Source organism: Oryza glaberrima, chromosome 8 (genome assembly GCF_000147395.1).
Source record: "Oryza glaberrima chromosome 8, OglaRS2, whole genome shotgun sequence".
In the NCBI taxonomy this organism is placed as follows: Eukaryota; Viridiplantae; Streptophyta; class Magnoliopsida; order Poales; family Poaceae; genus Oryza; species Oryza glaberrima.
In genome coordinates this window covers 22,914,198-22,939,928 of record NC_068333.1, presented here as the reverse complement: position 1 = coordinate 22,939,928, position 25,731 = coordinate 22,914,198, and the positions used below count along the sequence as shown (strand labels likewise).

At 43.9% G+C, this 25,731-nt stretch overlaps 5 protein-coding genes and 1 non-coding gene across 10 annotated transcripts; 4 read left to right on the top strand and 2 right to left on the bottom strand.

The window, feature by feature from the left end:
- Positions 1-27: 27 nt before the first annotated feature.
- LOC127781946 (protein PHOTOSYSTEM I ASSEMBLY 2, chloroplastic) lies at positions 28-2,678 on the bottom strand. 2 transcript variants are annotated; one of them, XM_052309016.1, is made up of 3 exons: positions 1,975-2,678; positions 388-516; positions 28-294 (listed from the first exon to the last, which is right to left on the bottom strand). In XM_052309016.1, exons 1-3 carry the CDS (start codon positions 2,194-2,196, stop codon positions 217-219), a joined length of 429 nt encoding a protein of 142 aa, XP_052164976.1. In that variant the 5' UTR covers positions 2,197-2,678; the 3' UTR covers positions 28-216. The 2 variants fall into 2 exon arrangements, with proteins under 2 accessions (XP_052164976.1, XP_052164977.1); XM_052309017.1 differs by having other exon boundaries at positions 28-298; positions 1,975-2,263.
- On the top strand, positions 2,443-3,554 carry LOC127781945 (glycosyltransferase family protein 64 C3). The gene has a single exon (XM_052309015.1). It carries the CDS (start codon positions 2,452-2,454, stop codon positions 3,448-3,450), a length of 999 nt encoding a protein of 332 aa, XP_052164975.1. The 5' UTR covers positions 2,443-2,451; the 3' UTR covers positions 3,451-3,554.
- A 331-nt stretch (positions 3,555-3,885) lies between these two features.
- On the bottom strand, positions 3,886-4,005 carry LOC127783407 (U5 spliceosomal RNA). The gene has a single exon (XR_008019311.1). It is a non-coding gene; the product is annotated as a U5 spliceosomal RNA (small nuclear RNA).
- Positions 4,006-4,270: 265 nt separating this feature from the next.
- On the top strand, positions 4,271-5,547 carry LOC127781832 (uncharacterized). Its single transcript, XM_052308896.1, has one exon. The coding sequence runs from the start codon at positions 4,463-4,465 to the stop codon at positions 5,156-5,158; it is 696 nt and encodes a 231-aa protein (XP_052164856.1). The 5' UTR covers positions 4,271-4,462; the 3' UTR covers positions 5,159-5,547.
- Positions 5,548-13,434: 7,887 nt separating this feature from the next.
- On the top strand, positions 13,435-20,414 carry LOC127781826 (auxin response factor 21). Its single transcript, XM_052308886.1, has 13 exons — positions 13,435-13,743; positions 14,741-14,839; positions 14,959-15,015; positions 15,103-15,267; positions 15,355-15,439; positions 15,652-15,742; positions 15,854-16,018; positions 16,099-16,221; positions 16,553-16,628; positions 16,697-16,835; positions 16,991-18,834; positions 19,007-19,197; positions 19,685-20,414. Exons 1-13 carry the CDS (start codon positions 13,582-13,584, stop codon positions 19,836-19,838), a joined length of 3,351 nt encoding a protein of 1,116 aa, XP_052164846.1. The 5' UTR covers positions 13,435-13,581; the 3' UTR covers positions 19,839-20,414.
- A 452-nt stretch (positions 20,415-20,866) lies between these two features.
- LOC127781828 (uncharacterized) lies at positions 20,867-24,044 on the top strand. Of its 4 annotated transcripts, XM_052308891.1 has the most exons (3): positions 20,867-22,970; positions 23,271-23,382; positions 23,481-24,042. In XM_052308891.1, exon 1 carries the CDS (start codon positions 21,131-21,133, stop codon positions 22,529-22,531), a length of 1,401 nt encoding a protein of 466 aa, XP_052164851.1. In that variant the 5' UTR covers positions 20,867-21,130; the 3' UTR covers positions 22,532-22,970; positions 23,271-23,382; positions 23,481-24,042. The 4 variants fall into 4 exon arrangements, with proteins under 4 accessions (XP_052164851.1, XP_052164853.1, XP_052164852.1 ...); XM_052308893.1 differs by having other exon boundaries at positions 20,867-22,756; positions 22,850-24,044; XM_052308892.1 differs by having other exon boundaries at positions 20,867-22,756; positions 22,832-24,044.
- Positions 24,045-25,731: the final 1,687 nt, after the last annotated feature.

Below are 25,731 nucleotides of genomic sequence, written 5' to 3'. Positions count from 1 at the left end.
GTATGCCTGATGTTTGGAAGAGCAAGGTACAATAAACAGCATATGTTGCTATGCAGAATGCACTTGTGTACATAGTCATTTTGCTTCAATGCGCAGTACAATCAGATTCAGAGCTGTGCGGTTGTTCTATATTCATCGGTGCAGTCTATCCACTCAACTCAAGCATGCTCATCAAAAGGATCAGATCTTCATCCAGATTTTCCAGCTCGATCAGTTTCACTTCTGTTCATGAGTCATTGCTCTCTGGATAAGTGATGCATTTGTAGACCCTGCATCTTGGGCAAAGGATGTACCCTGCCTGCAACAGCAGCACCAGTTCAAAGTGTTGGAACGAAGCAGAAAAAGGTGATGGCAATGTGCAAAATTGAAGAGAGGAGCGAAACTCACGGCTTTGCAGGTCGGGCAGCGGCGGTAGATCCGGCTGCTCTCCGACTTGACGTTGTTCTTCTTCCCCTTGCAGAAGTCGCAGAGCAGCCACCCTGCGCCGTTGCAACCTTCGCACTCTACACCTTCTTCCTTAGGACAAGAAGAATCATCACAGCCAAGGTAGTTCAACAGCATCAGATTCGAATGGTTTTTGCATCGAAACCACACAGTCAGATTCTCAGCATCAGAAGAGAGGGCGAAGGCTACCAATGGTGTTGATCTAGGGTATGTTTGGATCCTTCGCTCAGCTAGCCTGGCTCAGCAAGGCTAAACCATCTCATTGCCAGCTTGCTAGCCTTGCCGTACCTCCTGTGTTTGGTTGGTTTGCTTCCGAGGGTAAGGAATAGTGGCTAGCTGTTTGAATCCTTCAAAAATTATTGCTTTGCCCACGTTTATTTTGCTTCCTTTTTTTGTTCAAAAATTAAAAGGCACCGGTCATGTTAATAATCTTGCATTGTTTTTTTCCCATAGCCATTCTTTTGCTTGTAGTTTATTAGTACCTTAAAGTTATAGGGCTTGTTTAGTTTAGTACCCTACCAATATATTGGTAGTGCCAAACTCTTCGTAAGTTTTGGCACTACCAATATTTTGGTAGGGTAGAATTGTAAATGAGTGTTTTAGATCAATGTCAATTGAGTGCCAAATATCGAATTGTGGTGAAGAACATTCTAGAATTGTGCCAAATTGAATATAGGCATTACCAAATATTTAGCTTCAAACCAAATCATCACATTTACTATTTAAACTACCAAAAAATTGGTATGGCAACATTTTGGTACCAAACCAAAATGGCCCATAATATTTTAGGATTCACAAATGAGAAATCAAGAGAATTCCTTAATCAAGTACCATCATAATAAATGATCTTGGCAACGCAAAGGCTGCATCTAGCACAAAGCAAACGATCTCAAAGACGCTCTTTTCTAACTCTACCTACTTCCTGACAGAGCGATTGAACAAGACAGCACACCATGTATCTGAGAAAGAAGAGGTTAGGAGCTGACGATAAAGAAGAAATCAAATCTAGGAGTCTACGCGGATGAGATCGCCTCCGGATTGAGCTGCTGCTAATGAGTTCGTCTCCTGATTGGGGAGAGAATATCAGCGATTCCGGAGAAGTCCGCGTCGCCCGCAGACAATATTTTCACGCGAGTGAAGTTTGCCGTCGAAAGCGAGACAAATTGGCTCTCCCTAGCCGGCAAAGTTTTTCTCGCCCTGTACAGCTAACTCGCCCCTAAAAGCCAGGCTATTTTACTAGTTCCAAACGGATAGCCTTGCCAGGCAAGGCTAGGGTGTCCCTTGCCCAGGATCCAAACGTGCCCCTAGTGATCTGAACCGCCTATGGTAGATCGGACGGCGGAGGGAGGTCAAGGTTAGGACAGTTACAAATGGTAAGCGGTTGGACTTCCTAGAGAGAACTACCACAGGGCACCACTGCTGTCTCGCTGACCCGTGGGCCCGTCCTGTCGGTGTGAGGATTGCACGGTTGCACCACACACTGCTCCGGCAAAGCGCCGGCGAGCTCAGGGAGCATGCAAGATAACTAACCTCTGTCTCGGCCTCAGCCTCGGGCGGCGCCGCCGGCTCCACCGCCGCGGCCGCGGCGACCTCCCTTGGAACGGACACGCAGCCGACGACCCCGCCCTTCCTCCTCGTCCGCCGCGACGGCACCGGCAGAGCCGCCGGCGACAAGGTACACCGCCACCGGCCCACCCACCTGTCTAGCCCAGCCGCGCCGCACCACTGCGCCGCCGCCGCCGCCGCCGCCATTGTTCCGCCTCTTTACACCTCGCCTCTCCCTCTCCACCTCTTCTCTCCCTCCTCGTGTGGATAAAGCCGCGGGGAAAACGAACGGCTCCCGCGCCTGACGCCCCGGGCCCACGCGAGTCCACGTCGGATCGTACACGACCACTCACCACCGAGGCTGACACTGGGGCCCACACAGAATCCAACTCGAGACATTTTTAACTCACAAGTCAACGGCTCCAGCGTTGAACACTTGAACCAGATCTCGCCACCGCGTCCATGGCGTCGCATCGCCGCCTCCGCCTCCTTTTGCTCGCGGCGACGCTCGCCGCCGCCGCCGCTGCCGTATCCGGTGTGGAAGAAGAAGAGGCGTTCTGCGGAGTGGAGTCCATGCCGGACGCGGCCACGCTGAGGCCGGACCGGCTCACGGTGCTCCTGAGCGGCTACTCGGAGCGGCGGCTCCCGCTGCTCCGCGCCATCGCCGGAGCGTACGCCGCCCACCCGCTCGTCCTCGCCGTCGTCGTGCTCTGGTCCAACCCCTCCACACCGGACAGCCTCCTGTCAAGCTTCCCGCCGGCCGTCACCCTCCACCGCACCGCCTCCGCCTCCCTCAACTCCCGCTTCCTCCCGCACCCGTCCATCCGCACCGCCGCGGTGGCCGTCGCCGACGACGACGTGCTCCCGGACGCCGCCGCGCTCTCCTTCGCGTTCGCCGCCTGGCAGCAGCGCGCCCGCCCGGGCACCCTCGTCGGGTTCTTCCCGAGGTCCCACCACCTCGACCTGGCCCGCGGGAGGTGGGCGTACGGCGCGGCGGCGCGGCAGCAGGCGCGCTACTCCATGGTGCTCACCAAGCTCCTCGTCCTCGGCGCGGGCCTCCTCCGCGAGTACTCCTGCTCGCCGGAGCTCGCCGCGGCGCGCGCCGTGGTGGACCGGGAGCGCAACTGCGAGGACATCCTGATGAACTTCGTCGCCGCCGAGGAGTCCGGCGAGGGGCCGGTGCTGGTGGAGGCCGGCAGCATCAGAGACTGGGGCGACCCGAGGAACGACGATGCCGACGCCGGCGCCGGCGCCGGTGGCGAGGAGATGAAGGCCGTCGGCCTGAGCTCGACGGGGGGCGCGGCGCACTGGGAGAAGAGAGGGGATTGCATCACGGAGTTCCACCGGCTGCTGGGAAGGATGCCGCTCCGGTACAGCTACGGGAAGGTGGTGGCGGCGGCCGGCGGCGAGCAGGCGCTGTGCAGCAAACGCGGCCGCCTCGTCCGGTGTGACCAGGAGTAGCTTTGACACGATGAGTCTTCCCTGATTATCACTGTATAAATTCTGAAAACTTGCAGATATTGGTAAATTTAATTCAGAGGAAATCCAGGTTTAAAACAGTAGTGGAGTATAAATTGTAGTATGTTCTATAGAAACCAAATTTACAGAGTGCGATTGTAGATATCTGATAATTCAGGCGTAAAATCAATTCAAACCCCAAATAAGCATTGGTAAAATTAATTCAAAGTTTCAAACCCCAAATCATCAAGTTAATCACAGGCATTGGTAAAATCAATTCAAACTCGAAATCACGTTAATCCCGTAGTCTTTCGTTGAGCATTTCAGAGTTACACAATTACTTAAAAACATTTGACACATCTCACGGCTGAAAGCTTTAAATTTCCGCCAAAATATTTCAAGATTTAGTAAAACAAAGCTTTAAATTTAAATTGTGGGAGCCTCCTCGTAAGAGAAGGCACCCTCCAAAAATTAGCGTATGCTGCTAATTGTGGCGCGCACACGGTATTCTTTAGTAAAAGGCGAAAGAATAGTTCGCTTTGTGCTCACCACGCAGCTGCGTGCCTTCCACCGTCGCACCCAACCCCCCTTATATAGCCACCTCCCCCTCCACCACCCGCCTCGCTCGCCGAGGTGGTACTAAACTCAAACCCCCACCTCACACGGCCACACCGCGCGCGACACCCCTCCTCGGCTTCCGCCATTCGGCCCACCACCAATTCGGCCCATCACCCATCCGGCCCAGAATGGTGGCCTTGTGGGCCGCCCAGGTGACGCGCTGTCGCTGTCTCGAGAAGCGAGGCGCATTCTAGAGGCTTCCGGAGATGGAACCGAAGCTTCTCCGGTCTTCCTCGCCTTCTTCTTCTCCACTCGTCCACTCCTCTCTCGACGAGCCCCGTATAAATCTCCCGCCATTTCGCTTCCCCCCTTCGCTGCGATGCGAGAATTAACCTTCGAGTGCACCGGGATTAAGTGGCGAGATTAGCGACGTGGTGATTGATTAGTGGAGCAGGATATGGTGGTGCTCGTGGAGTCCCCCGGCGGCGGCGTGACGCAGAAGAGGAAGGGCGGGGAGGAGCCTGAGCTGTTCATTTGCCCCGGCGACGTCGACGGTGGGCTCCCGCTCGCTTGCCGCGCGACCAAGATGAGGCGGCTGGTGCGCGATGACGACGCAGCGGCGGCGGACGACGTGGCGATGGGCGAGGCGCCGTCGGCGGCGGAGGTGGCGGCGGTAGGTGAAGGGGCTATGGTGGTGTACGAGCCGGTCGACTCTGTGGGAGGCGTCGGCCTCCTCGGCCAGCTGCGGCGGCGGCTCCGGCCGTGGGCCAGCCTCCGCGCCGGCGCCGAGTGGATCCGGGACATGCTGCGGGAGGCGGACAGCCGGACGGTGCGGCGGCTGTTGTCCGGCGCCGAAGAAGAAGAAGAGGATGGCGCCGGCATGGCCCTTGTCCCGTGGGGCTCCGCGCCGGCAGCGGCGGGGGATTCGATGGCGGAGGACACTGTGGGCGTCTCGTCGTCGTCGTCGGAGGAGGAGGAGGACGGCGAGGGCTCAGCGGAGGCGATGGAGGTCGAGGAAGAGGGCGCGCATCTCGCCGGCGCCGGTGCCGCGGCCGGCTGCGGCGAGGGGTACCTGTTCCGGCGGTGGCCGCAGCACTGCATGCCGCCGCTGCCGGCGATCGGGCAGGCGAGCCCGGTGATGTGGTCGTGGTGAAATTGGGAAATCTTTTCACCCCGTGTACTCTGTTGCTGTACTGTAGAAATCAGTTTTCAACTGAAATAGAGATGATTTGGATCAGATTCAAGAGAATTGTTTGAATTCAGTACTAGGAAAACGTACGATCCCAACACTCTGCGATCCCGAAGAATCCCTCCGCGTCCGCCGTGGCAGCTCGCCGGAGCTCCGCCGTGGTACGGACGGCCCATTTAAGTTGGGCCGGAACGGGATTGCCCGCAGTGTTGGCCTGTTGGGTTTCGATTGGTCAGGTATTGGGCCGTGCAGTTGGTGGGCCTTTTGCCTTCCCCTCTGTTGCCATCTGCGAGACTCCGACCCCTATGTTCCACAATGTCAATTCCGTGTTTTATATTGTTATATTATAATTAATAAAGAGAGTAAAGATGTCCTTTGTTCTAATATATCTTTTGTAATGGTAGCTGATGTCTAATTGTGTGTTCTATGTTACTATATTTTAAAACAAAAAGACGAAAAGCGTAAACTATTGAAAAGTTTAAAGGCATGTTCGCTTTGATGCCATTTTCAACCTTACCAAATTTTGACGTTGTCTTGTCAAAATTTTAGCAGGATTTGTTATGTAGTTACCAAAAATTTGCAGCAAACTACTTTTTGGCAACTTTACTAAAATTTAGTAAGGTTAAAAATGGCGTCAAAGTGAACAGGCCCTAAAATACTCGTGAACATATTTAGTATAAACAACAAAACCCTAATATATTAACGTGCAAGTCTTTTGCCAAACAGTAAAAACAAAAAAAAAGGCAACATGAGCTGTAAGGATGAACTAATTAAAATTATTGTATGATATTTTTGTAAAAAAAAAACAAACATTTAATTATGTTTGCCCACTACCATTCGCAATGTCAATGGGCAATAATTCTTGTCCTCAGATCGGTCGCACTGGTCTTAACAAATGCATTTATCTGCAAAAATAAAAAAGAAAAAAAACTTGGACAATGCAAAGCTTCATTCATAATGATATCATGACTGAGTAGAAATTGTACTGCAGTACAACAACTAATGAAAGCATATGCATTATCTCATCTATCAAGCGTGAGTGATGTCCAATCGCATAAACCACGGAGCCGACAAGGTGCTCGTTTTGGCATCACATCAGGTTTGCTGATCAAAGTGCCCGGAGATTCAATTCCAGCGACGAAAATCTTCAAGGGTTCATCAGGATAGCCGGCCGCTTTATTTGACAGATTCCTGATGATTTGTCGTCAGAGTGGATAACATCTCAGTCATATCTCTATTAATTAATTATACTCCTAATTCTTCATTCCAACAGTTAATATCACTCTATATGCAAGAGAACATTCTTCGGTTAACATCCAGTGGGAGGCACAAATTTTGACAATTTGACCCTCTGCAAAAACTATTTTTACAAATGAACCGTTGCCAAAACTTATTTCAAATCTGACCCTTTTGCTCAACGCCAAATCATGTGGCGCTGAACTTAGACACCTCAGCGCCACGTCAGCTGGCGCTGAATACCGTGCCATGGCGGATGGGAGACTAAGTCAGCGTGCCAACGTACATTCAGCGCCATGCTATTTGGCGCTGAGGTGTCTAAGTTTAGCGCCACACGATTTGGCGTTGAGCAAAAGGGTCAGATTTGAAATAAGTTTTGGCGACGGTTTATTTGTAAAAATAGTTTTTTGCTAAGGGTCAAATTGTCAAAATTTGTGGGAAAAGAGACTCTGAACTCTAAATTCTGAATTCTAAGCTGTACACGGTGCATGGATGAAACAGAAATGCAGTCTCGTCATATCTCTATTAATTACTCCTAGCTGTTCATGCCAACAACTAATACTATCACTGCAAGAGAACATTCTTCAGTTAACACCCAGTGAGAGGATAAGAGACTCTGAACTCTGAATTCTACGCTGTACACTGTACACGGTGCATAGTTTTCGCCGGTGCATATAGTAGTATGGATGAAACAGAAATGCAGTCTCGTCAGGCTAAATTCAGGATCGATGACATGCTTCATCCTGCGATCTGATGGATGGATCGAGCTGCTGCTGAATTATTCAGAGATTTGCTGCGAAAATGAATGTCTGATGGATGATGATGATGATTGGTAGGTGCCGACGAGACGTCGATGAACAGTGATCGATCCGGGGGCCCTAGCGGCGCAATGTGTCGTCCCCATCGGATCGAATGCTCGCAACGACGCAACCACCATGCCCAGCTGCAGGAGGACCCCATGACGGCCAGCCATCGTCCATCTCTGAATGCATAAGCTGGTCGAGTCGATCGAGCTGGCAGCTGAGCTGCATAAAAACGAGGGAGAATCGCCTCTCCAAATATTTTTTTTTCTAAAAAAAATTATGAGTGTGTTAAATATTAAACACGTGATCTTAAGGTTAAAACCACACACCCCTTTTCACTACGCTATCAAATATATCTTGCAACTAAACTGCATGAACTTACATTACAACTTACAAGTTATCAGTGTAAACAAGCAACTCATGTGGTCTTATATACTCCCTCTATAAAAGAAACATAGGATTGGATATAACATATCTTAATATAGTGAATTTAGATGTGCTTTTGTATTCTATTTTGATTTTTTATGGGATGAAAGAAATATATGTGGCAACGGCTGGCATAAAGGCCCACATGGGGAGATGGTTTTCGCTGGAGATGGCATTAAGCCGATCGTAGTTGGAAATTGTTTTTCATATGGCGCTGCTCAGTGGAGAAACTAGAATAAAAATTACCGGAAGTCTCGACATATTAATTATCTAATTATTTAATTACTAAGTAAACTAAACTAGAGTAAGATTCTTTTCCCGAACGTGTAAAATAATTGTACGCCAATATATTAGTAAATTAGAGTAATGATTTAATATGAACTTAAATAGCTAGAAATAAACAAGCTATATATCTGGTTACTTTCACGTGAAAAAAAAAACTGGAGACGTATAATTTTCATGTGTTATTTTAAGAGACGATTGGTTCTACCATCTCTACACAAATATTAATGTATTTTAGTTGTCTGTAAAAATTGTTATCTAGTGATATGTGAAGGCTGCCTACGGATAAGGCCTAAAAATAGCTAGCTCTTAAATAACTCTCTGTTGATTATGATGCAATTAATCGTCTTGATCAGGTTGATCCGCTTGCTTCCATTATTCAGAGGCTGAAACTATTTCTTTGAATTGAAAGGAGCTTGGAGAAATTAACTACTAGTAGTAGGACGCATCGATCACCTGCACGTACAAGTTAATCATTATCTCGATCTATCGATCAAATCTCGCTATCTATCTGAAGAGAAGGCAACTGGCAACAACAAGAACTACTAATCACTGGATAGATGTATATATAGTTGATCAATTATTAAGCTCTATGGTCTCAGTTTAGCTTAGCTTAAGATGAGGACAAAGAAGGAGGCGGATGAAGCGGTGATGATATGCATGTGGGGATCCCATCTCACCCGATCGCCGTACGTCCATCACACGTTTCGCGACGATCATGTGGCCAACCAGAGCATGCATCTGCCATGCATATTTTGTACTATTACATGTACAATGCCAAGATTTGGATCGGTTAAAGAGTCTGAATTATATTGCACGTGTTTAATTAGCTGGTTTCAATCAATCCAGGCATGAGATCAAGCTCGATCGGTAGCAGTTTTTACAAGCATTGGCATGGCACGAGTTGTTGGTCAAGATCAAATTGGTCCTTCCTCTTCGTCTAGCCAATGGTCGGCACTTCAAATCTAATGGGAGTGCTCTCACCGAGATCACCTCAAAAAATGATTCGACTCCCTCATCCCCCCGTTATCTGGAATATTTGGTTGGAACGAAACGCTTGTGTATTTGATCCTCTCTCAAGTAGATGCGGTGGTTAATCGCATCATGAAATGAGGGTGGAAGCGAAAGTGAATCTAAATAGTTATATATGTCTAAATTCATTAACATCAATATAAATATAGGAAATGTTAGAATGACTTACATTGTGAAACGGAGGAAGTACTATATTTTATTTTAACTATGTACTTACCGAGTCTTGGAATCTAGATAAGAATTTTGTAAAGAAGAATTCAACGGTGAGTATGTAATATTTGGGATGAAGTTCCTCTAATCAAGTGATCAAGTCCATAGCATATGAACCTACCTCGGAGGCTTGGGACTTTAAGAATGTGTGCAATATTCCAAATATTTATAAATATATATTATTAATTTGTTGCTTAACTTTGAAAGTTTGACCTGTGTCCGAAACGACAGCCTTTTTAATCAGGCAGCATACACATACATACAACTCGGTATATACTAGTCTGATGAAAATTATTAATTTATGGACGAGTGTGTATACGATAAGAAGTAGTGGCACCGGCGTATGATGATCATATTATTGTTCATCAAGCAAGAGGTCCCATGTTGCATCCCATCACTGCTGATCGATCGATCGGTCGGCGGATGAATGCGCGGAATGCAATGCAGCTTGGATTTTTGTAGTTGCTATACTTCAATTTTGAAGTAGTAGTCTCTATCCCTTTTGTAATGTATGACGCTGTTGACTTCTTAGATACATTTAACAATTTATCTTATTAAAAAAAATTATGTAATTATTATTTATTCTGTTTATCGTTAAATGTTCTTTAAGTATGACTTAAATGTTTGTATATTTACACAAAAATTTTAGATAAGACAAATGTTTAAACTTTATTTAAAAAATCAATAGAGAAACAGACATAGTAATTAGCTGCAACACTGCAACATAAAGTACACGCATGGTCCATGAGATTGGGTTTGCAGAAAGTAGCTCTTACTCATACTACATGCTATAGTATTAAAAGGCTTGGAAGAAAGAGCCAAACTGATCATGAATTATTCATTGGTGAAACGATCGAGTAGGAGCGGCGTCGATCGATCGTTGTGTTAGGCATGCATCAAATGTACGCAATGCATATGCATTATTGTTAGCTGGATATGCATATTCCAGAGTAAAGATGATGATCAACACATGCAAGGCCACTAGCTCTAGTAGCTAAGGTTGCACTATCAGCTTGCTGCAAACAGCTAGTAGGTAATTAGTAGCTAACTCTAGCTCTATTTAGCTAGCTAGCAGCCAATTAGCATGGCCCTAAGTGCTATCTAATCGCGCATGAATAACACTAATGTTCAATTAATTCCATATATGGAGTATATATATGCAATCATGTTCAGTATATGCTTAGTCATGGTAATGATTTTGATATAATATCTCTGTGGCTCGTTTTATGGGAGACCTTCGATTATGTAGTATTAGTTACTCCCTTTGTCATTCAATTCGAGTGGGATTGGGGTTTAAGGTAAAATTAATTGGGTAAAAAGTTAAATGAGGGCCAGTTCAGGTATAGTCGGTGAAGAAGGCAATACCCTAAAATTAATTTTGTTGAATACTATGAATAAATATAAGATGGATAGAGTAGTTTATAATAAACTCAGTTTGAACAATATAGTAGTTCAGTTGGATTTCCCTTGTACTTTAGCTTGCAATTTACATACAATCAAATTTTGAATTTTAAAAATTTAATCCTAAGGTTAATTTTGGTGTTTGTTTTATCGGTCCATTTTTTAGTCTTGGTTAATTTTAAACCAGTATTAACACCGACAAATGTGAAAAATCATAAATCGGGATCAACCAGGGGTACCGTTCTAGATGCTGACGGCGTGTCCAGATATGCTCGGGGAATAAGAAAGAACACAAGCACGTACACATGTTCAGGTCTTCCGAAGATAGCAAATCTACTCATGTTATTCGTCACTATCAAAGCAACTCGTACAAGCTCTGGATGCTCTCCAACTAGCTTAGGAAGACTGGTGTTCTTACCAATTCCTAACGTCTAACCTTTTCTACAGGGTTTAGGATGGGTTTTTATACCCTACAACTACCCTGCTCTCTCTTTTTCTCCTTGATGAAAGACAAACAAAAAAGACTGTACATAATCATAAGTCCGAACTAATTCCTTGAACTCCTCGCTATATTTAATGTAGCGGCCGATCTCCCCTAGGAATCCACACTAGACTAACTTGTAGTCTCCTTATTTTCTCATGTGAGCCTAAAAAGCTACTCCCAAGAGATATTGAGTCTTCAATACACATTATCCCTCATCATTAATGCTAAGAGGCAACTTGAGAGAATATGTAGTTAATATGATGGATGGGCTCTGTGGCCTATGCATTCCTCCCAAAGGCGATGTAGTGCCTATTTGGACACACACCCACCCATCTTCGGCACTCATGAACACTATTTGGCCTGTCATGAGACGCCAAGGGGTGCTCATGATACAACACCTAGAGTCTAGGGTCTTCATCCTCCTTCCCATGTACGATTACATGGTGGACTCCGAAAAGGGATGACATGCCTACTCTACTCGACCTCAATGGGCAAGATATACCTGGCAGTCCCGGACAATGCAGAGTCATGGACTCTAGCATAGAAAAACGCCACGACCTGGCCACCATGCAGCCAGCTATCATATCTTACGCGCTAGCATAGGGAAAGTGTGTTTGTCTCTAAACAGCTCTAGGGGCACGATCTCGACCCACATCAACTGAACCAACCAGAATCGAACGTTCAACCTTCATAAGGATATTTCTAGACAGAGGATGGACACATGGACCTCCCCATGAGACCATAGACTTGGTCTAAGCTAAACAGGGGTTGGCCCACAAGTCGCACAGTTTTGATGGCTTGTCTTACGAACTAAGGAAGTTGGCCAAGTAGAGACTCCTTGGAATAGACAATGATAACTACACATATAAAAATTTTACTCATAAGGTTACTTTGCTCATTTTTTTCACAGCTTATTAGCCATAACTCTAACAATCAGAGCCAAAAGCAATTTAGCAATGGAGTTTTAAGTTTCCTCAAAATAATATTAACTCTAGTGTCCCGATTTATTTTGATCTTTTATAAACCCCACTCGCATGAAAAGAGTGTATTGCTGATTTTTTTTTCTTATCCCAAAGGAATAATATCTATATATACACATCTAATTCAGTCAACTATCAACTGGGCCTAACACTATGAAACTAGTATCACGTAAGGTGGAGTCCTATTAGTAGCAGTAGTTAAGCGTTCTCTTCATCCTTTAGCTTTGCCTAACACAGGTGGTTTAAAAAAAAAGAAAAAAAAAGAAGCTATGGTTGGGTCACTTGAAGAGTTCCATAAAAAAAACTCCAAATTGTAAGTAATACTCCATTATCATCCATATTATCCACATTATCATATTATAGCATATTATCATCCATTTTTTATGGTAAAAAGAAAAGGAATTGGCACTATATTACCAACAGTACATGCCAACATGCATGCACCTAGTTAAACTCCAAATAATATTCTGAAGTCTCCCTTGGCAACTTCTGAAAAGCATCCAAAACTTCTGAAAAGCCGAGTTCAAAAAGAAGCAAAACTAAAGTAGGCAAAAAGAAATAGAGAAAGAGAAAGATAAAATTGCCCCAAATGCTATACACTGCAAATTACCTTTCCCTCTCTTCTCAAAATCAAACATCAAAAGAGGTAGTAGAAAAGAAACAAACTTGTCAAAAGGTGGATAGTATACAAAATAAATTAAAATCCCATCATTAATTAGTAATCTTTACGAAGAAAAGGCAAAACGAATGGCTGCTCCCATATGTTTATTCAGAGATGCTCTCTTTGTCCCTAAAAAATCAAATTCTGAGTACGAATCTGGACGTATAGTTAGAAGTTAGTTTTGTATAGGTGGCGTTCTTTTCTTCTAAAGATAAAGATGAAGATGAAGATTAAGTTTTTTTTACGTAAAATGAGGTGGTATTAACGTATGATTGATTGAGTTTTAATTATTACAAATTTGAAAAACAGATTAGTATGATATTTTAGAGCAACTTTTATATAAAAATTTTCGCACGAATTACACCGTTTAGCAGTTTGAAAATCGTGACATGAAAATATTAATCTTTATCTAACTTTTGTTGGAGAAAAGAATGGAATCTATGTGATGGAGGGAGCAGTGTATTCAGAATTTCGTCAGAATTCATAGGAGTCACACGCAACGAACGCACCCGCACGCTCGCGCGTGTGAATTTCGCGTATAGAATCCCTCTCCACACGTGCTGCAGCCTGCAGCTGCAAATCCCCATTCCCCAGATGTGTTCTGGTTGATTAATTAGCGAGAGTAATTAATTAATTATAGCCTGCGATTAAATTAACTCTGATGCTTAAACAGTACAGTGGCCAGTAAGCTTAGCTCGGCTGCACTATTATATTACTACTACTTTTTTTTTTCTCTTCGCTGCTACCGAGTCTCTTCTGTTCTCTCCTCAAATTCGCCTCCTCCTCGCCGGCGGCGATCCATCCGGCGATGGATTCCGGCGGGCGGTAGGCTGAGGCGGCGGTGACTGAGCTCGGGAGACACGGCGGCGGCGATGGCGAGCTCCGGCGGAGGAGGTGGTGGTGGGGAGGAGGGGGAGGGCAGGGGGGCGACCAAGGTGAACCAGGAGCTGTGGTACGCGTGCGCGGGGCCGCTCGTCTCGCTGCCGCCGCAGGGGAGCCTCATCGTCTACTTCCCCCAGGGCCACAGCGAGCAGGTACGGCCGCCGCCGCCGCCGCCGCCGAGCTCTCTGCTTCCGACGACGACGACTTGTGAAGTTGTTGAAGTCGTCTTTGATCAAAGCTGCTGCTGCTGATTGCTTTGCTTTGTTCTTCTTTTTTTCCCCCATTTCGGATGAAGGGAGATTTCTCCCTTTCTTTGGTTCTTGTTGTTTTTTCGTTGTGGTTTTCGTGAATTTTTCGTTTTCATCTTTCGTCTCTTAGTTGTCGCGTCATGTCCGCGTGCGGCGGAGAATTTTTTTTTCTCTCTCTCTTTGCGGTTGTGTGGTTTGGTTGATTGGTTCCGTGTCCGGTGTCAATTGGTTCTTGAGCGTTTGATCTTGGCCATATATCCAAATGGTTTCTTTCCCTTTGTTCTCGAGAAATAGGGAAAAAAAGATTCCGGTTTTCTCGGTGTTCTTGTTCTCATAAGAGGAAGATTTGGGAATCGATTTTTTTGGTCATAAAGGAAGAGGTTTCAGAGAGGAATTAATTCACTGTCTAATTGCTCGTGTTGTTTACTTCCCTTTGCTTTTGTTCTTTGTGAGATTAAGTCGTCGTGTCATGGAGGTTTGGTGCCATTTGATGCAATGCTGGAGGAGCATGGAGTTGGGCATCCTCCCAATCTGTCTTCCTTTTCTGATGCTCCTTTACATGTTGTTTAATCTTATCTGCAGATAACTTTAATCTTTTTGCAACTTTCAACTACGAACATACAACTTTTGTTAATCTTCTTTCAGTTCTTAGCAAATTCAGTTATACGGCACTGTATTTTGAATCAACCCAAACGAAAAGTGCTCATGTTACTTGGTTGCTTCTGTTTTACCATGGAGTTTGATATAGAAAACATGTGTGTTTCTGTACACAAGTTCTATGATGAGAGTTAACAAAAGCTTTGAGAGTTACTAGCACACCGTTTGTAAATGTGCAAGTTTTGTGCAAGTGGTTTTGGGGTTTCATGGAGAACAATTCTCATTCCTGGATACCCGATTTCAGGTTGCAGCATCTATGCGAAAGGACGCAGATGCGCAAATTCCAAGCTATCCAAATCTTCCATCAAAGCTGATATGCATCCTCCACAGTGTCACCATGCTTGTAATCTCTGCCACTTTGAGCATCAGTAAACAGAAAAAGAGCTCCACGCTTTATTAGTGCTCTATTATGCCAATAATTTGAACTTCTGTACTGACACATTTCTTGACAAAACATGACAGGCTGATCCTGACACAGATGAGGTTTATGCTCGAATGACTCTCCAGCCAGTTAGCAATGTAGGTTGCAATTTCCCAAATTCAGTTAGATCTTCTGGATTATGTGATGTAGCAGTACCGACATGATTTTGGAATTGGGATTATTAGGTGACCCAGTGTGACAAGGAGACATTGCTAGCATCAGAGCTTGCGCTGAAGCAAACCAGGCCACAAACAGAATTCTTTTGCAAAACACTGACCGCCAGTGATACAAGCACTCATGGAGGTTTCTCTGTGCCACGCCGTGCCGCTGAGAGGATTTTTCCTCGTCTTGTGAGCATACTTTGACCTTATGGAAAACAAAGTGTTGATTCTTTCTTGGTTTCTTCTACTAACTTATGCGCACTGTATTATGTTTAGGACTTCTCCATGCAGCCTCCTGCCCAGGAACTGCAGGCCCGGGATTTGCATGATAATGTTTGGACATTTCGTCATATATACCGGGGTACAGTAGAAAAATACTAATATTCCGTTGTTCCCTTTGATGCATGATAAAAGCTAATGCAACTTAGTAAAGGCCTTACTCTTGTAAACGAAACCCGTATTCAACTGCCGTATGTCAGCTTTGGCCTTTGGTTACTAAAAGGTTCAGGAAACTCTGGTGTTACTTCATGCTTTAATGTCTCAAAGTTTATGAGTTCTCTTTCTCTTCACCAGGTCAGCCTAAAAGGCATTTACTGACTACGGGCTGGAGCCTATTTGTCAGTGGAAAGAGATTACTTGCTGGTGATTCAGTCTTGTTTATTAGGTACACTGATTATGCCAATAAACTGTTTTTTCTGCCTCGCTGTCGCTTGAAAATGTTGCTGTAACAAATCAATCTTGAGGGAGTACTAAACTTTCTTCATTCCGACCATAGGGATGCAAAACAGCAGCTCCTCTTGGGGATCAGACGAGCAAATAGGCAACCTACGAACCTCTCATCATCTGTCTTATCTAGTGATAGTATGCATATTGGAATTCTTGCTGCAGCAGCCCATGCTGCAGCGAATAACAGCCAATTTACAATATATTATAACCCAAGGTAAACATCTTTGGCTAGGTTTAACGTATGAAGAGATGATATGTTATTAGTTTTGTTTGAACTTTTTTTTGTTTATTCAGGGCCAGTGCTTCCGAATTTGTGATTCCTTTTGCCAAATACCAGAAGGCAGTGTATGGTAACCAATTATCTCTTGGCATGCGGTTCAGAATGATGTTTGAAACTGAAGAGTCAGGAACAAGAAGGTATAGTTTCTGAACTTTATCTTATTTGTGTAACATATACTTGTTCTCATTACTTCAAATTCCTTTTAGTTGAAAAATTTTTATCCTAAACCCCCCTCTAAGGGGTGGATATCGAGCTACCTTGACTCCCACAGGGACCCTGCTACAGACTGGACCTAAAAAGATCCTTGGTGTGTGTTGTGCACACTTAGGATATTTTGGGAGCATCATTTTTCTGCATTGAGTCACATTCAGTTCTGTGTGTTGACTGTGTTCATGTTCATGCACTTGTGAATGTGTGATGTTTTATAAGATTCTTTTCTGAATCGTATTTGTGACATCTTCCTTGCAGGTACATGGGTACAATAACTGGTATAAGTGATTTGGATCCAGTAAGGTGGAAAACATCTCATTGGCGCAATATTCAGGTTTGGTCTGATTCCTTACAAAGCTATATCTCCTTTGTTTTTGCTGGAATAAGTAGAACTATATGCAGGTTGCATGGGATGAAGCGGCACCAACTGAGAGACGCACCAGGGTTTCCCTCTGGGAGATAGAGCCTATCATTGCTCCATTCTTCATCTACCCCTCACCATTATTCACCGCAAAACGTCCAAGGCTACCTGGGATGACAGGTAAACAGTTACTGATCTGATAAAAGGTCACTCTATGGATGATTAGTACTCATATCAGACTATGATTATTGTGTAACCAAAGTTTTCGACTGAATATCAGTTCTAACAGAAAATTATGATTTCATTATCTTATAATAATTTAATCACATCTGTAGATGACGAGACTGAAATGGACGGTCTTCTCAAGAGGGCCATGCCATGGGTTGGTGAGGAGATTTGCAAGAAAGATCTGAATATTCAGAACAGTGTAGTGCCTGGTCTAAATCTAGCTCAGTGGATGAACATGCAGCACAGCTCCTCGCTTCCTGGCACGGTTGTGCAACCAGAGTTACTAAACTCATTAAGTGGAAAACCTGTACAAAATTTGGCTGCAGCTGATTTATCAAGGCAAATCAGTTTTCACACGCAGTTCTTGCAACAAAACAACATCCAGTTCAACACTGCGTTGGTACCTCAACAAAACCAACAGACAGAACAATTAGCGAAAGTTATCCCTACACCAAACCAATTAGGAAGTGTTATAATACCGCAGAAGGTGGTTCAGGATTGCAACTCTGAACAAAGGCAGCATGTGGTTACTCAACCAGTGCAAGGCAGCCAGCCAAACATAAACATTCCACAACCTCAGCTTGTTGTTCAGGCTCAGCTTCAGCAACCACAAGTCATTCTCCAGGCGCAACTGCAGCAACCTCAAGTTGTTGTCCAGGCCCAACTCCAGCAAACGCAACCTTCGGTCCAAAGTCACACTGTCTTACAAGGAGGTCTTCAACAAATCCAGCTTCTCCAGCAGCAACAGCCACATGTGCAGCACCAGCAGATACCGCAACAGTTACATCATCAGCAGCAGCAAACACAACAGTTGCAACCTGTCCAGCAGGTTCAGCAGTCAGTACAGGAACATCAGCAAATAAAGATACAACCTGTTCATGTTTCCATGGATGCAAGTATGAATACGCAGGTGGCAGATCATCAAATGAAACTACAACTACTCAAGGCTTTACAGCCACAGCAGCCTCTGATCTCAGAGCAGCAGAAGATGCTTTTGGATTTGCAGCAGCAAGTGATAAATTCACAGTCAGCTCCTCAGCAGTGTGTACAGGTAACAAACCAAGCTATTAGTTTACATAACAGTAACACTATTCAATACCCGACACAGCAAAAGGTTCAGTCTCACCAAGTTCAAGACTTAACTGGGAATGTCATTCCTAATTCAAAATCAGACATCGCTACTTCCATGGGTGCTAGTTCTTTGCATGTAGCTGGTGGACGCCAATTATTGAAGACAGATGATGTTCCGTCTACTTCAACATCACCATCCACTAACAGCAATCCTGTTCTTCTGCAATCCATCCCAAGTAGCTCCAAGAACCAAAGTTTAACTACAGCAGGAAAGACATCTCAATCATCTGTTGTGTTGGGTCCTACGATCGAACAGGACACAAAGCCATATCAAAATGTAAAGCAAACAGTTATGATTCCCAAGACGACAGAACAAAGGCCAGCTACTGGACAAGACTGCATAAATAACAATCCTCAAATGGATTACTTGGACACATCCTCTTCAGCTACTTCGGTTTGCCTTTCCCAGGCTGATGGATCATTGCAACAAAACTTTCCACCTTCATCCTTCCACCAGCATCACTTGCTAAAAGACACAGTTCCAGATAGCGAGTTTGAGGTTACAGATCCAAGAAATAACCTTCTATTTGGGGTGAATATTGATGGTCAACTGGGTTTACCACTTAATGCAGACCTGCTTGCGAATGACATTGGAACCGATAAATACATGGATCAGTTGCCAGGAAATGGCATTTCTAACTTCATTTCATCAAAGGATTCTCAACAAGAGTTATCATCTTCAATGATTTCACATTCATTTGGAGTTGCTGATATGGCATTCAATTCTATAGATTCTGCAATCAATGATACCCCATTCTTAAATAGAAATTCCCGGTCTGCAGCAGGTCCTGCACATCAACGGATGAGAACCTACACCAAGGTTTGTTATCTAGCTTAGCCTCAACTTGTTACTTTACACCATCTTTTTTAGAAAAAAATTTCGAGTTAAGTTACAATCTTAGGATGACTCTTAACTAAGATTCATGAAATAATTGCACATGTTGATGATTATTGCAGTGGACACCTGTGCTGACCAAAATAATTATCTACAGGTACACAAGCGTGGTGCGGTGGGAAGATCAATTGACATCAATCGATATTCTGGATATGATGAGCTGAAACATGACGTTGCTCGGATGTTTGGTATTGAGGGGCAGCTTGGTGATCAAAATAGAGTTGGCTGGAAGCTAGTATATGAAGATCACGAGAAGGATGTTCTACTAGTTGGCGATGATCCATGGGAGTAAGTCAAATCCCATAAACTTATTTTTCATCTGCACATACAAAACTAACAATAATATCTTTCTGGAGGCGTGGATCTTTTTTTTTACCGAAGATAAAGCCATGGATGGGGTTAGCTGATTTGAGTGAACATGATCTTGGAGCAACTTCATATAGATTCTGGATTTATTGTTTGTGAGCTTAGTTTCACTAACACGCAAAGATCTGTACATCCCTGCTTGTTAGTTTCACATGCCATAGAATGTTTTCTAACTCCAGCTGAATATTTACTTTACCTGTTAAAACATGTAGAGAGACTCTAAAAGCAACTCTGTGTTACGTAAAACCAATCAAGCATATTTTCTGCAGTGATCTCACCACTTACCTGATTGAGAAATATAACGAGGCTCCATTTTTTTCAACTGATCATACTTATTCACCTATCAAAGTATAGCTATTTCTAATTGTATCACGGTGATAACTAAGAACCGATGGCTTTGCATGTGCAGGGACTTTGTGAAATGTGTACGATGTATCAGGATTCTTTCTCCACAGGAAGAAATGCAGATGAGATTAGTCGGCGACTTTGGAGACAGCTTTCTACCCAACCAAGCTTGCAGCAGCTCTGATGGGGGTCATCCCTGGAGGATAACCGGCGACTAGAATGTAGAAACTGATCAAAACCCACTTTACATACATACTGTAGTTGCTGTCACCTCAGGACCGACTTTTTTTTGACTGTTAGTCTCATGACAGTGCAAAGGATGGTAGTAGGCAATGATAATTTTGGCTTCGAAACTTTGAGCTTACAGTAAATTTATCGACAAGAAAACTCAATAATATGGATACAAGAGGAAGGCTGTGTTGGAGTGCCCAGAAGCCTCCATTTATAAGTTTACTCCATTATTCAGACTATTGTCTCTGTTGCAGTCTTGTAGATGTGCTAATTCTCTGTATGTTTTTATGGCCTTGTTACCCTCTTGTATAGCCCGTCCATATGTCTATACTACAGTGTATATATTGCTGCTGTATAAGCTGCAGAATGGAGATTGTCAGATATCACCATCTGTAAGCTGTTACAGATCTAAATGGGTAAAAAAAAACAACATTTTATACATGAGGAATCGCTGATCATGTATTTGTATGAGAGTTTTCTACAGTCTTTGGGAGCTAGTGTTGAGTTGTACATTTGGGGATACGAAATATTTCAATGAATTAGTACCAAATTCTTATTGCAAATATTGCTAAGGGACTTTTCATCATGTCATTTCTCTAAATTCTTTCTATCATATGCTGCCTGACTTCATTCGTTATATGAGATGACCAACAGCTTTATCATTTGCTCTTCATCTTATGAGCCACAACCAATATTTGAAGTTTAAAACTTAATTTTAGATTTGTTTGTTTCTTTTATCGTAGTTCATTTTCCAGCATTAATTTTTAAATCGCTAAGATCACATACACTAAGTTTTACATAATTTTCCTTTGTTGTTGTTAATAAGCATTACTGCTTACAATCTTCTTCCGAAGAATGGATTTTGGAAGATACTGTACCAATTCCATCAACGGGAACATAATTTTAAACTGAACATAGAAAATACTCAAAACATGGGGTCAAATACACCTAATTTAAGAACGGTAAATATATCATATGATCTTTGTTTCTCACTGACCTTGTGGTCCCACAACACAGTGACAGAGGAAACCCTCAGCTCACAGCTCCAGGCGATTTTTCGTCGCCGCCGGCGCCGGCGCCGCCGCGAGCCCCGTCGACTCCCTCGCCGGCGGCGGCTGGACGGGACGGAATCTCAGGTCAACCCTCTCTCCCCGCCATTAGAATCTTCGCGATACTCCCCCAATCGGAGGAGAAACGAAACCCTCGTCGAGAAATTTGGACGCGCGCGATTGCTCCTCCTGCTTGGGTTTCTTGGTTGCTCGAGATCTCTCTCTCTGCAATGGCGGTCAGCTCGGAGCTGGAGGGCTTGCAGGACGTGGAGCCCTCCCGCTTCATCGCCTTCTCCTTCCCAAACCCTCTCCTCCTCCTCGACCACGCCTCCGACCCGTACGCCCATGGCGGCCATGAGTTCCTCCGCGTGGCGGTTCTCGACCACTCCTCACCCCACCCGTCGCCGCGCACGGCGGCGATGCTCGTGCCGGCGGGGCGGCACCGCGACTGGATCTTCTCCACCCGCGCCGGCCACCTGCACCTCCTCCTCGCCTCCCGCTCCCAGTGCAGCCACCTCTCCCGCCTCATCCTCGTCGGCCCCGAGCTCTCCGCGCCGTCTCCTTCTCGGGTGGTGGTCGTCGCCGCCGCCGCTCGCCCGGACCCGGATCCTGCTCACGCGCGGCTGCTCCCACTCCTCCTGGCTCTATGCCCCCGTGACGCGTTTGGGGGCGATGCTATCCCTGACGTGCCATTGCTCTCCTTCCATGATGACCTCCTCCGGCTTGCTCCTGTCAAGGTTGTCGCTGGTCCTGTGGTTGGTGAGATGGTTGTTGAGGATGTGGCCGTCGACTGCGCGCCACGTCCGGCTGAATTGCGCCGCCGATTGCGGTTCAAGCGGATGCCGTTCCTTGTTCAGACGCAGGTGCGCCTTGTGCGGCAATTATCGCCGGGTGATTCTTTGATGTTAGATGCATTGGATGAGGTTGGAGGTGGTTCATTGCAGCCTGAGGTGGGTGGAGAGCTGGTCCAGCCTTACCTACAGGCAATGGCCGCTGGTCTTGCGGTGATCGCCCCTTCCATGGATGAGAGCTTTCGGTTGGGTGGCAAGCCGAGGTGTCTTTGTGCTGGTATCGGTGGCGGCGCTCTTCTGATGTCAATCAGAATGGGGCTTCAGTGTGATGTACTAGGGATAGAGGCTGATGGTGTTGTGTTGGATGTTGCAAGGAGCCATTTTGGATTGGTAGAGGATGAGTTCCTTCAAGTCCGTGTTGGTGATGCTATTCAAATGATCCAGGATTTTGCTCATCAAGGGGACCCTGATATGAATTTCAGTGCGATTATGGTGGATCTTGATTCATCTGATGCTATATGTGGAGTCAGTGCACCACCGTTGGAGATGACAAAGGAAAGCATTCTTCTTGCTTCACGCACGATCCTACATCGTGATGGGGCTTTCATATTGAATGTTATCCCTCCTGCTGCAGATGGATCCTTCTACAAAGGGTTGATTGATGTTCTTCGCCATGTCTTCTCTGAGTTGTATGAAATAAATGTCAGTAATGGTGAAAATTTTGTCCTTGTTGCCACAGTGTCACCAGTTGAAACTATCCTTGCTGATAGTTCAGGAAGCGTTCTGACAAAATTGAGGAAATTAGCTGGGGATTTTTTGGAACACATAACGAGAATCTGACATTCCAAGTCACTGTATTGTTGCTCCAATTGGCCTCCACAACATCTGTCCAGAAGTTATTTTGTTTGGATTTGTTTGCATACTATTCAGACGGCTATAGTATTTCACTGTTCTTATCTCAAATGAAGAAGTCCATTTGAGCCAGCCACTGGATTTGATACCCCAGATTCCTCAGCTCTTCCTGAGTATTTACTGCTGTATTTCAGATCTTATTTAACTGAACAGGTAATAGCAACAATTGAGATATCATTACAAAATCGCTTGCTTCCCAAGATGAATATTTTGTCGTGATATATGTAGCACACCTCTGCCAAACAGATCTTGTTAATGTCAATGCAATGCAAAATGATACATCTGACATCTAAAAGAAGAGAGCATCTGAGTACAACAATAACAGCTAAAACGATATGGTTTCCTCTTGATATTTATCATATTACAGGTATGTATGTGCATGAAGATTTTTCTGTCCTTTTAAACATTATGCGACGTAAACAGTCTCATGAAGACACTAGAAACCTTGCCATGTCCTAGATCAATTTAGCCTTAATGTCTGAATTCTTCTCAAAAAACAAAATTGATGCTAGACTTCTTATGTTAGCTATTGAATTTCTTTTCACGGTACATTTTGTTGTACACCACTTCAACCAATAATTTTGTTTTCATGCCTCTGAAACATTATGACGTCTACTGGTCTTTGACATTGGTGGTAATACCTTCAAAATAAAAATATGTACTACAGATCATCTTTCGCTTAACATGTTCCATATGAGTCCTGCTGATGTTTTCGAGAAAAGAAAAGGTATTGTCGATGCATTGTCCTGCAAAATATATCTTTCCAAGGTTAATATGGGGTAAGCACTGTGCCGTTGTTTTCCTAAGGTTCCCTTGTTCACTACATTATTTATCTGCACCATATGGAACTGACCTGCTTTCCCTTCTTTTTAAAAAGACTTTAAGCTTAAGGTGGAAATATGGCGTATCAGCAGCCAAGAGGAAAACTGGTTGTCCCAAACATACTGGGCAGGAGTACATTCTTCTTCTCTGGTTATCTGTTGTGTAATTTCACTTTTGTTCATGTGTGGAGCAGCAGCAATTATTGTTTGAGTGTCAATATTTTGTATTGAAAACATAATATGGCTTACTGGTATCTGCTGTGATGTTATGGAGAAGCATGTGAAGCAAGTAAGCCCAGAATCATGGAAACAATTGTTTCACCTGTCGATCAGAACATCATCACCAGGATGCACTGATTATTAGCGTTTCGTTGTAAAATAGGCCCCTGGTGAGCCATCCAGATGAATTATTTATCTGTTCATTTAGAGTTTGTAGAGGTATATTGGATCGCCGTTTTCATGTTGTGAGCTATCTAAATCATTGTTTGTTCATTTAAAGTTTGTAGAGGTATATTCGATCGCCATTTTCGTGTTGGTGCCATGTACTTTTCTTGTTAATACCAACAATGACAAGAGTGGAATTGGAATTGGAAGATTATACTTCGTTTTTTGGTGACTATATTGGATGGATCCATGAATCGCGGGAGAGGTGTGACTTCAAATTTTAGAGCTTATTTGGGAGGCATGAATTTTACATAATCTGGATTGATTCCCATAAAATTGCTCTTAGAAAATTCCTTTTTTTTTTGTAATACGATACATACGTAGACGCTCACAACGCTCGCACACTCACCCCTATAAACACACACCCTATCACTACGAGCATCTCCGAAAAACTAGGTCGTCATATCTTGAGAACACCCCTACGAACGCACACCCTATTGCTATGAGCATCACCGAAAAACTAGACCGTAATATCTTGAGAACCTCTGGAAGGCTAGGCCGACATATCTTGAGATTGACGAAGTCACTACGGGTGTCTTGTTGTCGATGAGTATGTCATCTATCACTGAAGAATAAATAGTCATAAATGCGAGCAAATCTAGAACTTGAACACGGGTGGACAGGTTCCACCACAATGAACCTAACCAGTTGAGCTTTTCCATTCCAAAGGATGTCCTATCTCCAAACTGGCTAATATTATGGAAAAACCACTCATTCATCACATGGACAATGCCGCAAGACATTAGTAAGGAGGTTGTTATTTGAACCAAATGGTAAAATTTCGACATTAAAATACCTAGTTCCGTTATTTGGGACGTTGGATAATTTTTTTAAGGAATATTTAAGGTATTATTTGGATAAATATGTATTGAGGTTATAACATGGCATATAAAAAGTTTAGGGGGTGTTTAGATCCATGGGTGTAAAGTTTTGGCGTGTCACATCGAATATATGGACACACATTTGAAATATTAAACGTAGACTAATAACAAAACAAATTACAGATTTCGCATGTAAACTGTGAGACGAATTTATTAAGCCTAATTAATCCGTCATTAGCAAATATTTACTGTAGTACCATATTGTCAAATCATAGAGCAATTAGGCTCAAAAGATTCGTCTTGCAATTTATACGCAATCTGTGTAATTAGTTATTTTTTCGTTTATATTTAATACTCCATGCATGTGTCTAAACATTTCGATGCGACGGGGTGAAAATTTTGCCAGGGGATCTAAACAGGCCCTTAGTACTGATAAAAATGTATGCATATGCATCACATTTATGGGATGATAACATCTTTTGTCGTGTTCATCCGCTAGACTTAATAGACATATAGCTACATGAAAAAGACATAGAGTATTTGTGAGTAAATGTATGTTTAAGTAATTTGACATTCTTCTTTAAATCATTAATGCAATCTATTAACCTATGATTATGAAGTTGGTCCCAAAAATAAGCAATCATACACTGTAATCCTACCTTAGATATCACCATCATTAGAGACAATATTAGCCGAGACATCTGAAATATGCTAGGCTATATGGTTAAGTCGCAATGAGATGATTTCCGATAACTTTTCTATTAAATTTTATATGTAGATACTTTACAAGAGACACGCATTGTCTTTGGTTTTGGGCCATGTTGCAAAAGTGCGAAAATGACAAACAAATGATATAGGACTTGTGCTGTTACCTAAATATGATGATTATGCAACCTTTTGCTAATTATGGATGGGGATTTAGCAATAGCATTTGCTTTTAACAACGTCTTATCATTCGAACTATGTTGGCTTTCTCTTTTCTTTGTAATGTAAATGAATGTGCTGTAAATCATGTAATAATTTGGCTCTAATTCCCGTGAAA

Excerpts from the sequence above, each read along its gene's own strand:
- LOC127781946 (XM_052309016.1), bottom strand. The coding sequence starts at position 2,196 with ATGGCGGCGGCGGCGGCGGCGGCGCAGTGGTGCGGCGCGGCTGGGCTA. Across the intron at positions 517-1,974 it reads AGGCTGAGGCCGAGACAGAG|GAAGAAGGTGTAGAGTGCGA; the intron begins GTTAGTTATCTT and ends TCTTGTCCTAAG. Across the intron at positions 295-387 it reads GCTGCCCGACCTGCAAAGCC|GGTACATCCTTTGCCCAAGA; the intron begins GTGAGTTTCGCT and ends TGTTGCAGGCAG.
- LOC127781945 (XM_052309015.1), top strand. The coding sequence starts at position 2,452 with ATGGCGTCGCATCGCCGCCTCCGCCTCCTTTTGCTCGCGGCGACGCTC.
- LOC127781832 (XM_052308896.1), top strand. The coding sequence starts at position 4,463 with ATGGTGGTGCTCGTGGAGTCCCCCGGCGGCGGCGTGACGCAGAAGAGG.
- LOC127781826 (XM_052308886.1), top strand. The coding sequence starts at position 13,582 with ATGGCGAGCTCCGGCGGAGGAGGTGGTGGTGGGGAGGAGGGGGAGGGC. Across the intron at positions 16,019-16,098 it reads ACAATATATTATAACCCAAG|GGCCAGTGCTTCCGAATTTG; the intron begins GTAAACATCTTT and ends TTGTTTATTCAG. Across the intron at positions 18,835-19,006 it reads GGATGAGAACCTACACCAAG|GTACACAAGCGTGGTGCGGT; the intron begins GTTTGTTATCTA and ends AATTATCTACAG.
- LOC127781828 (XM_052308893.1), top strand. The coding sequence starts at position 21,131 with ATGGCGGTCAGCTCGGAGCTGGAGGGCTTGCAGGACGTGGAGCCCTCC.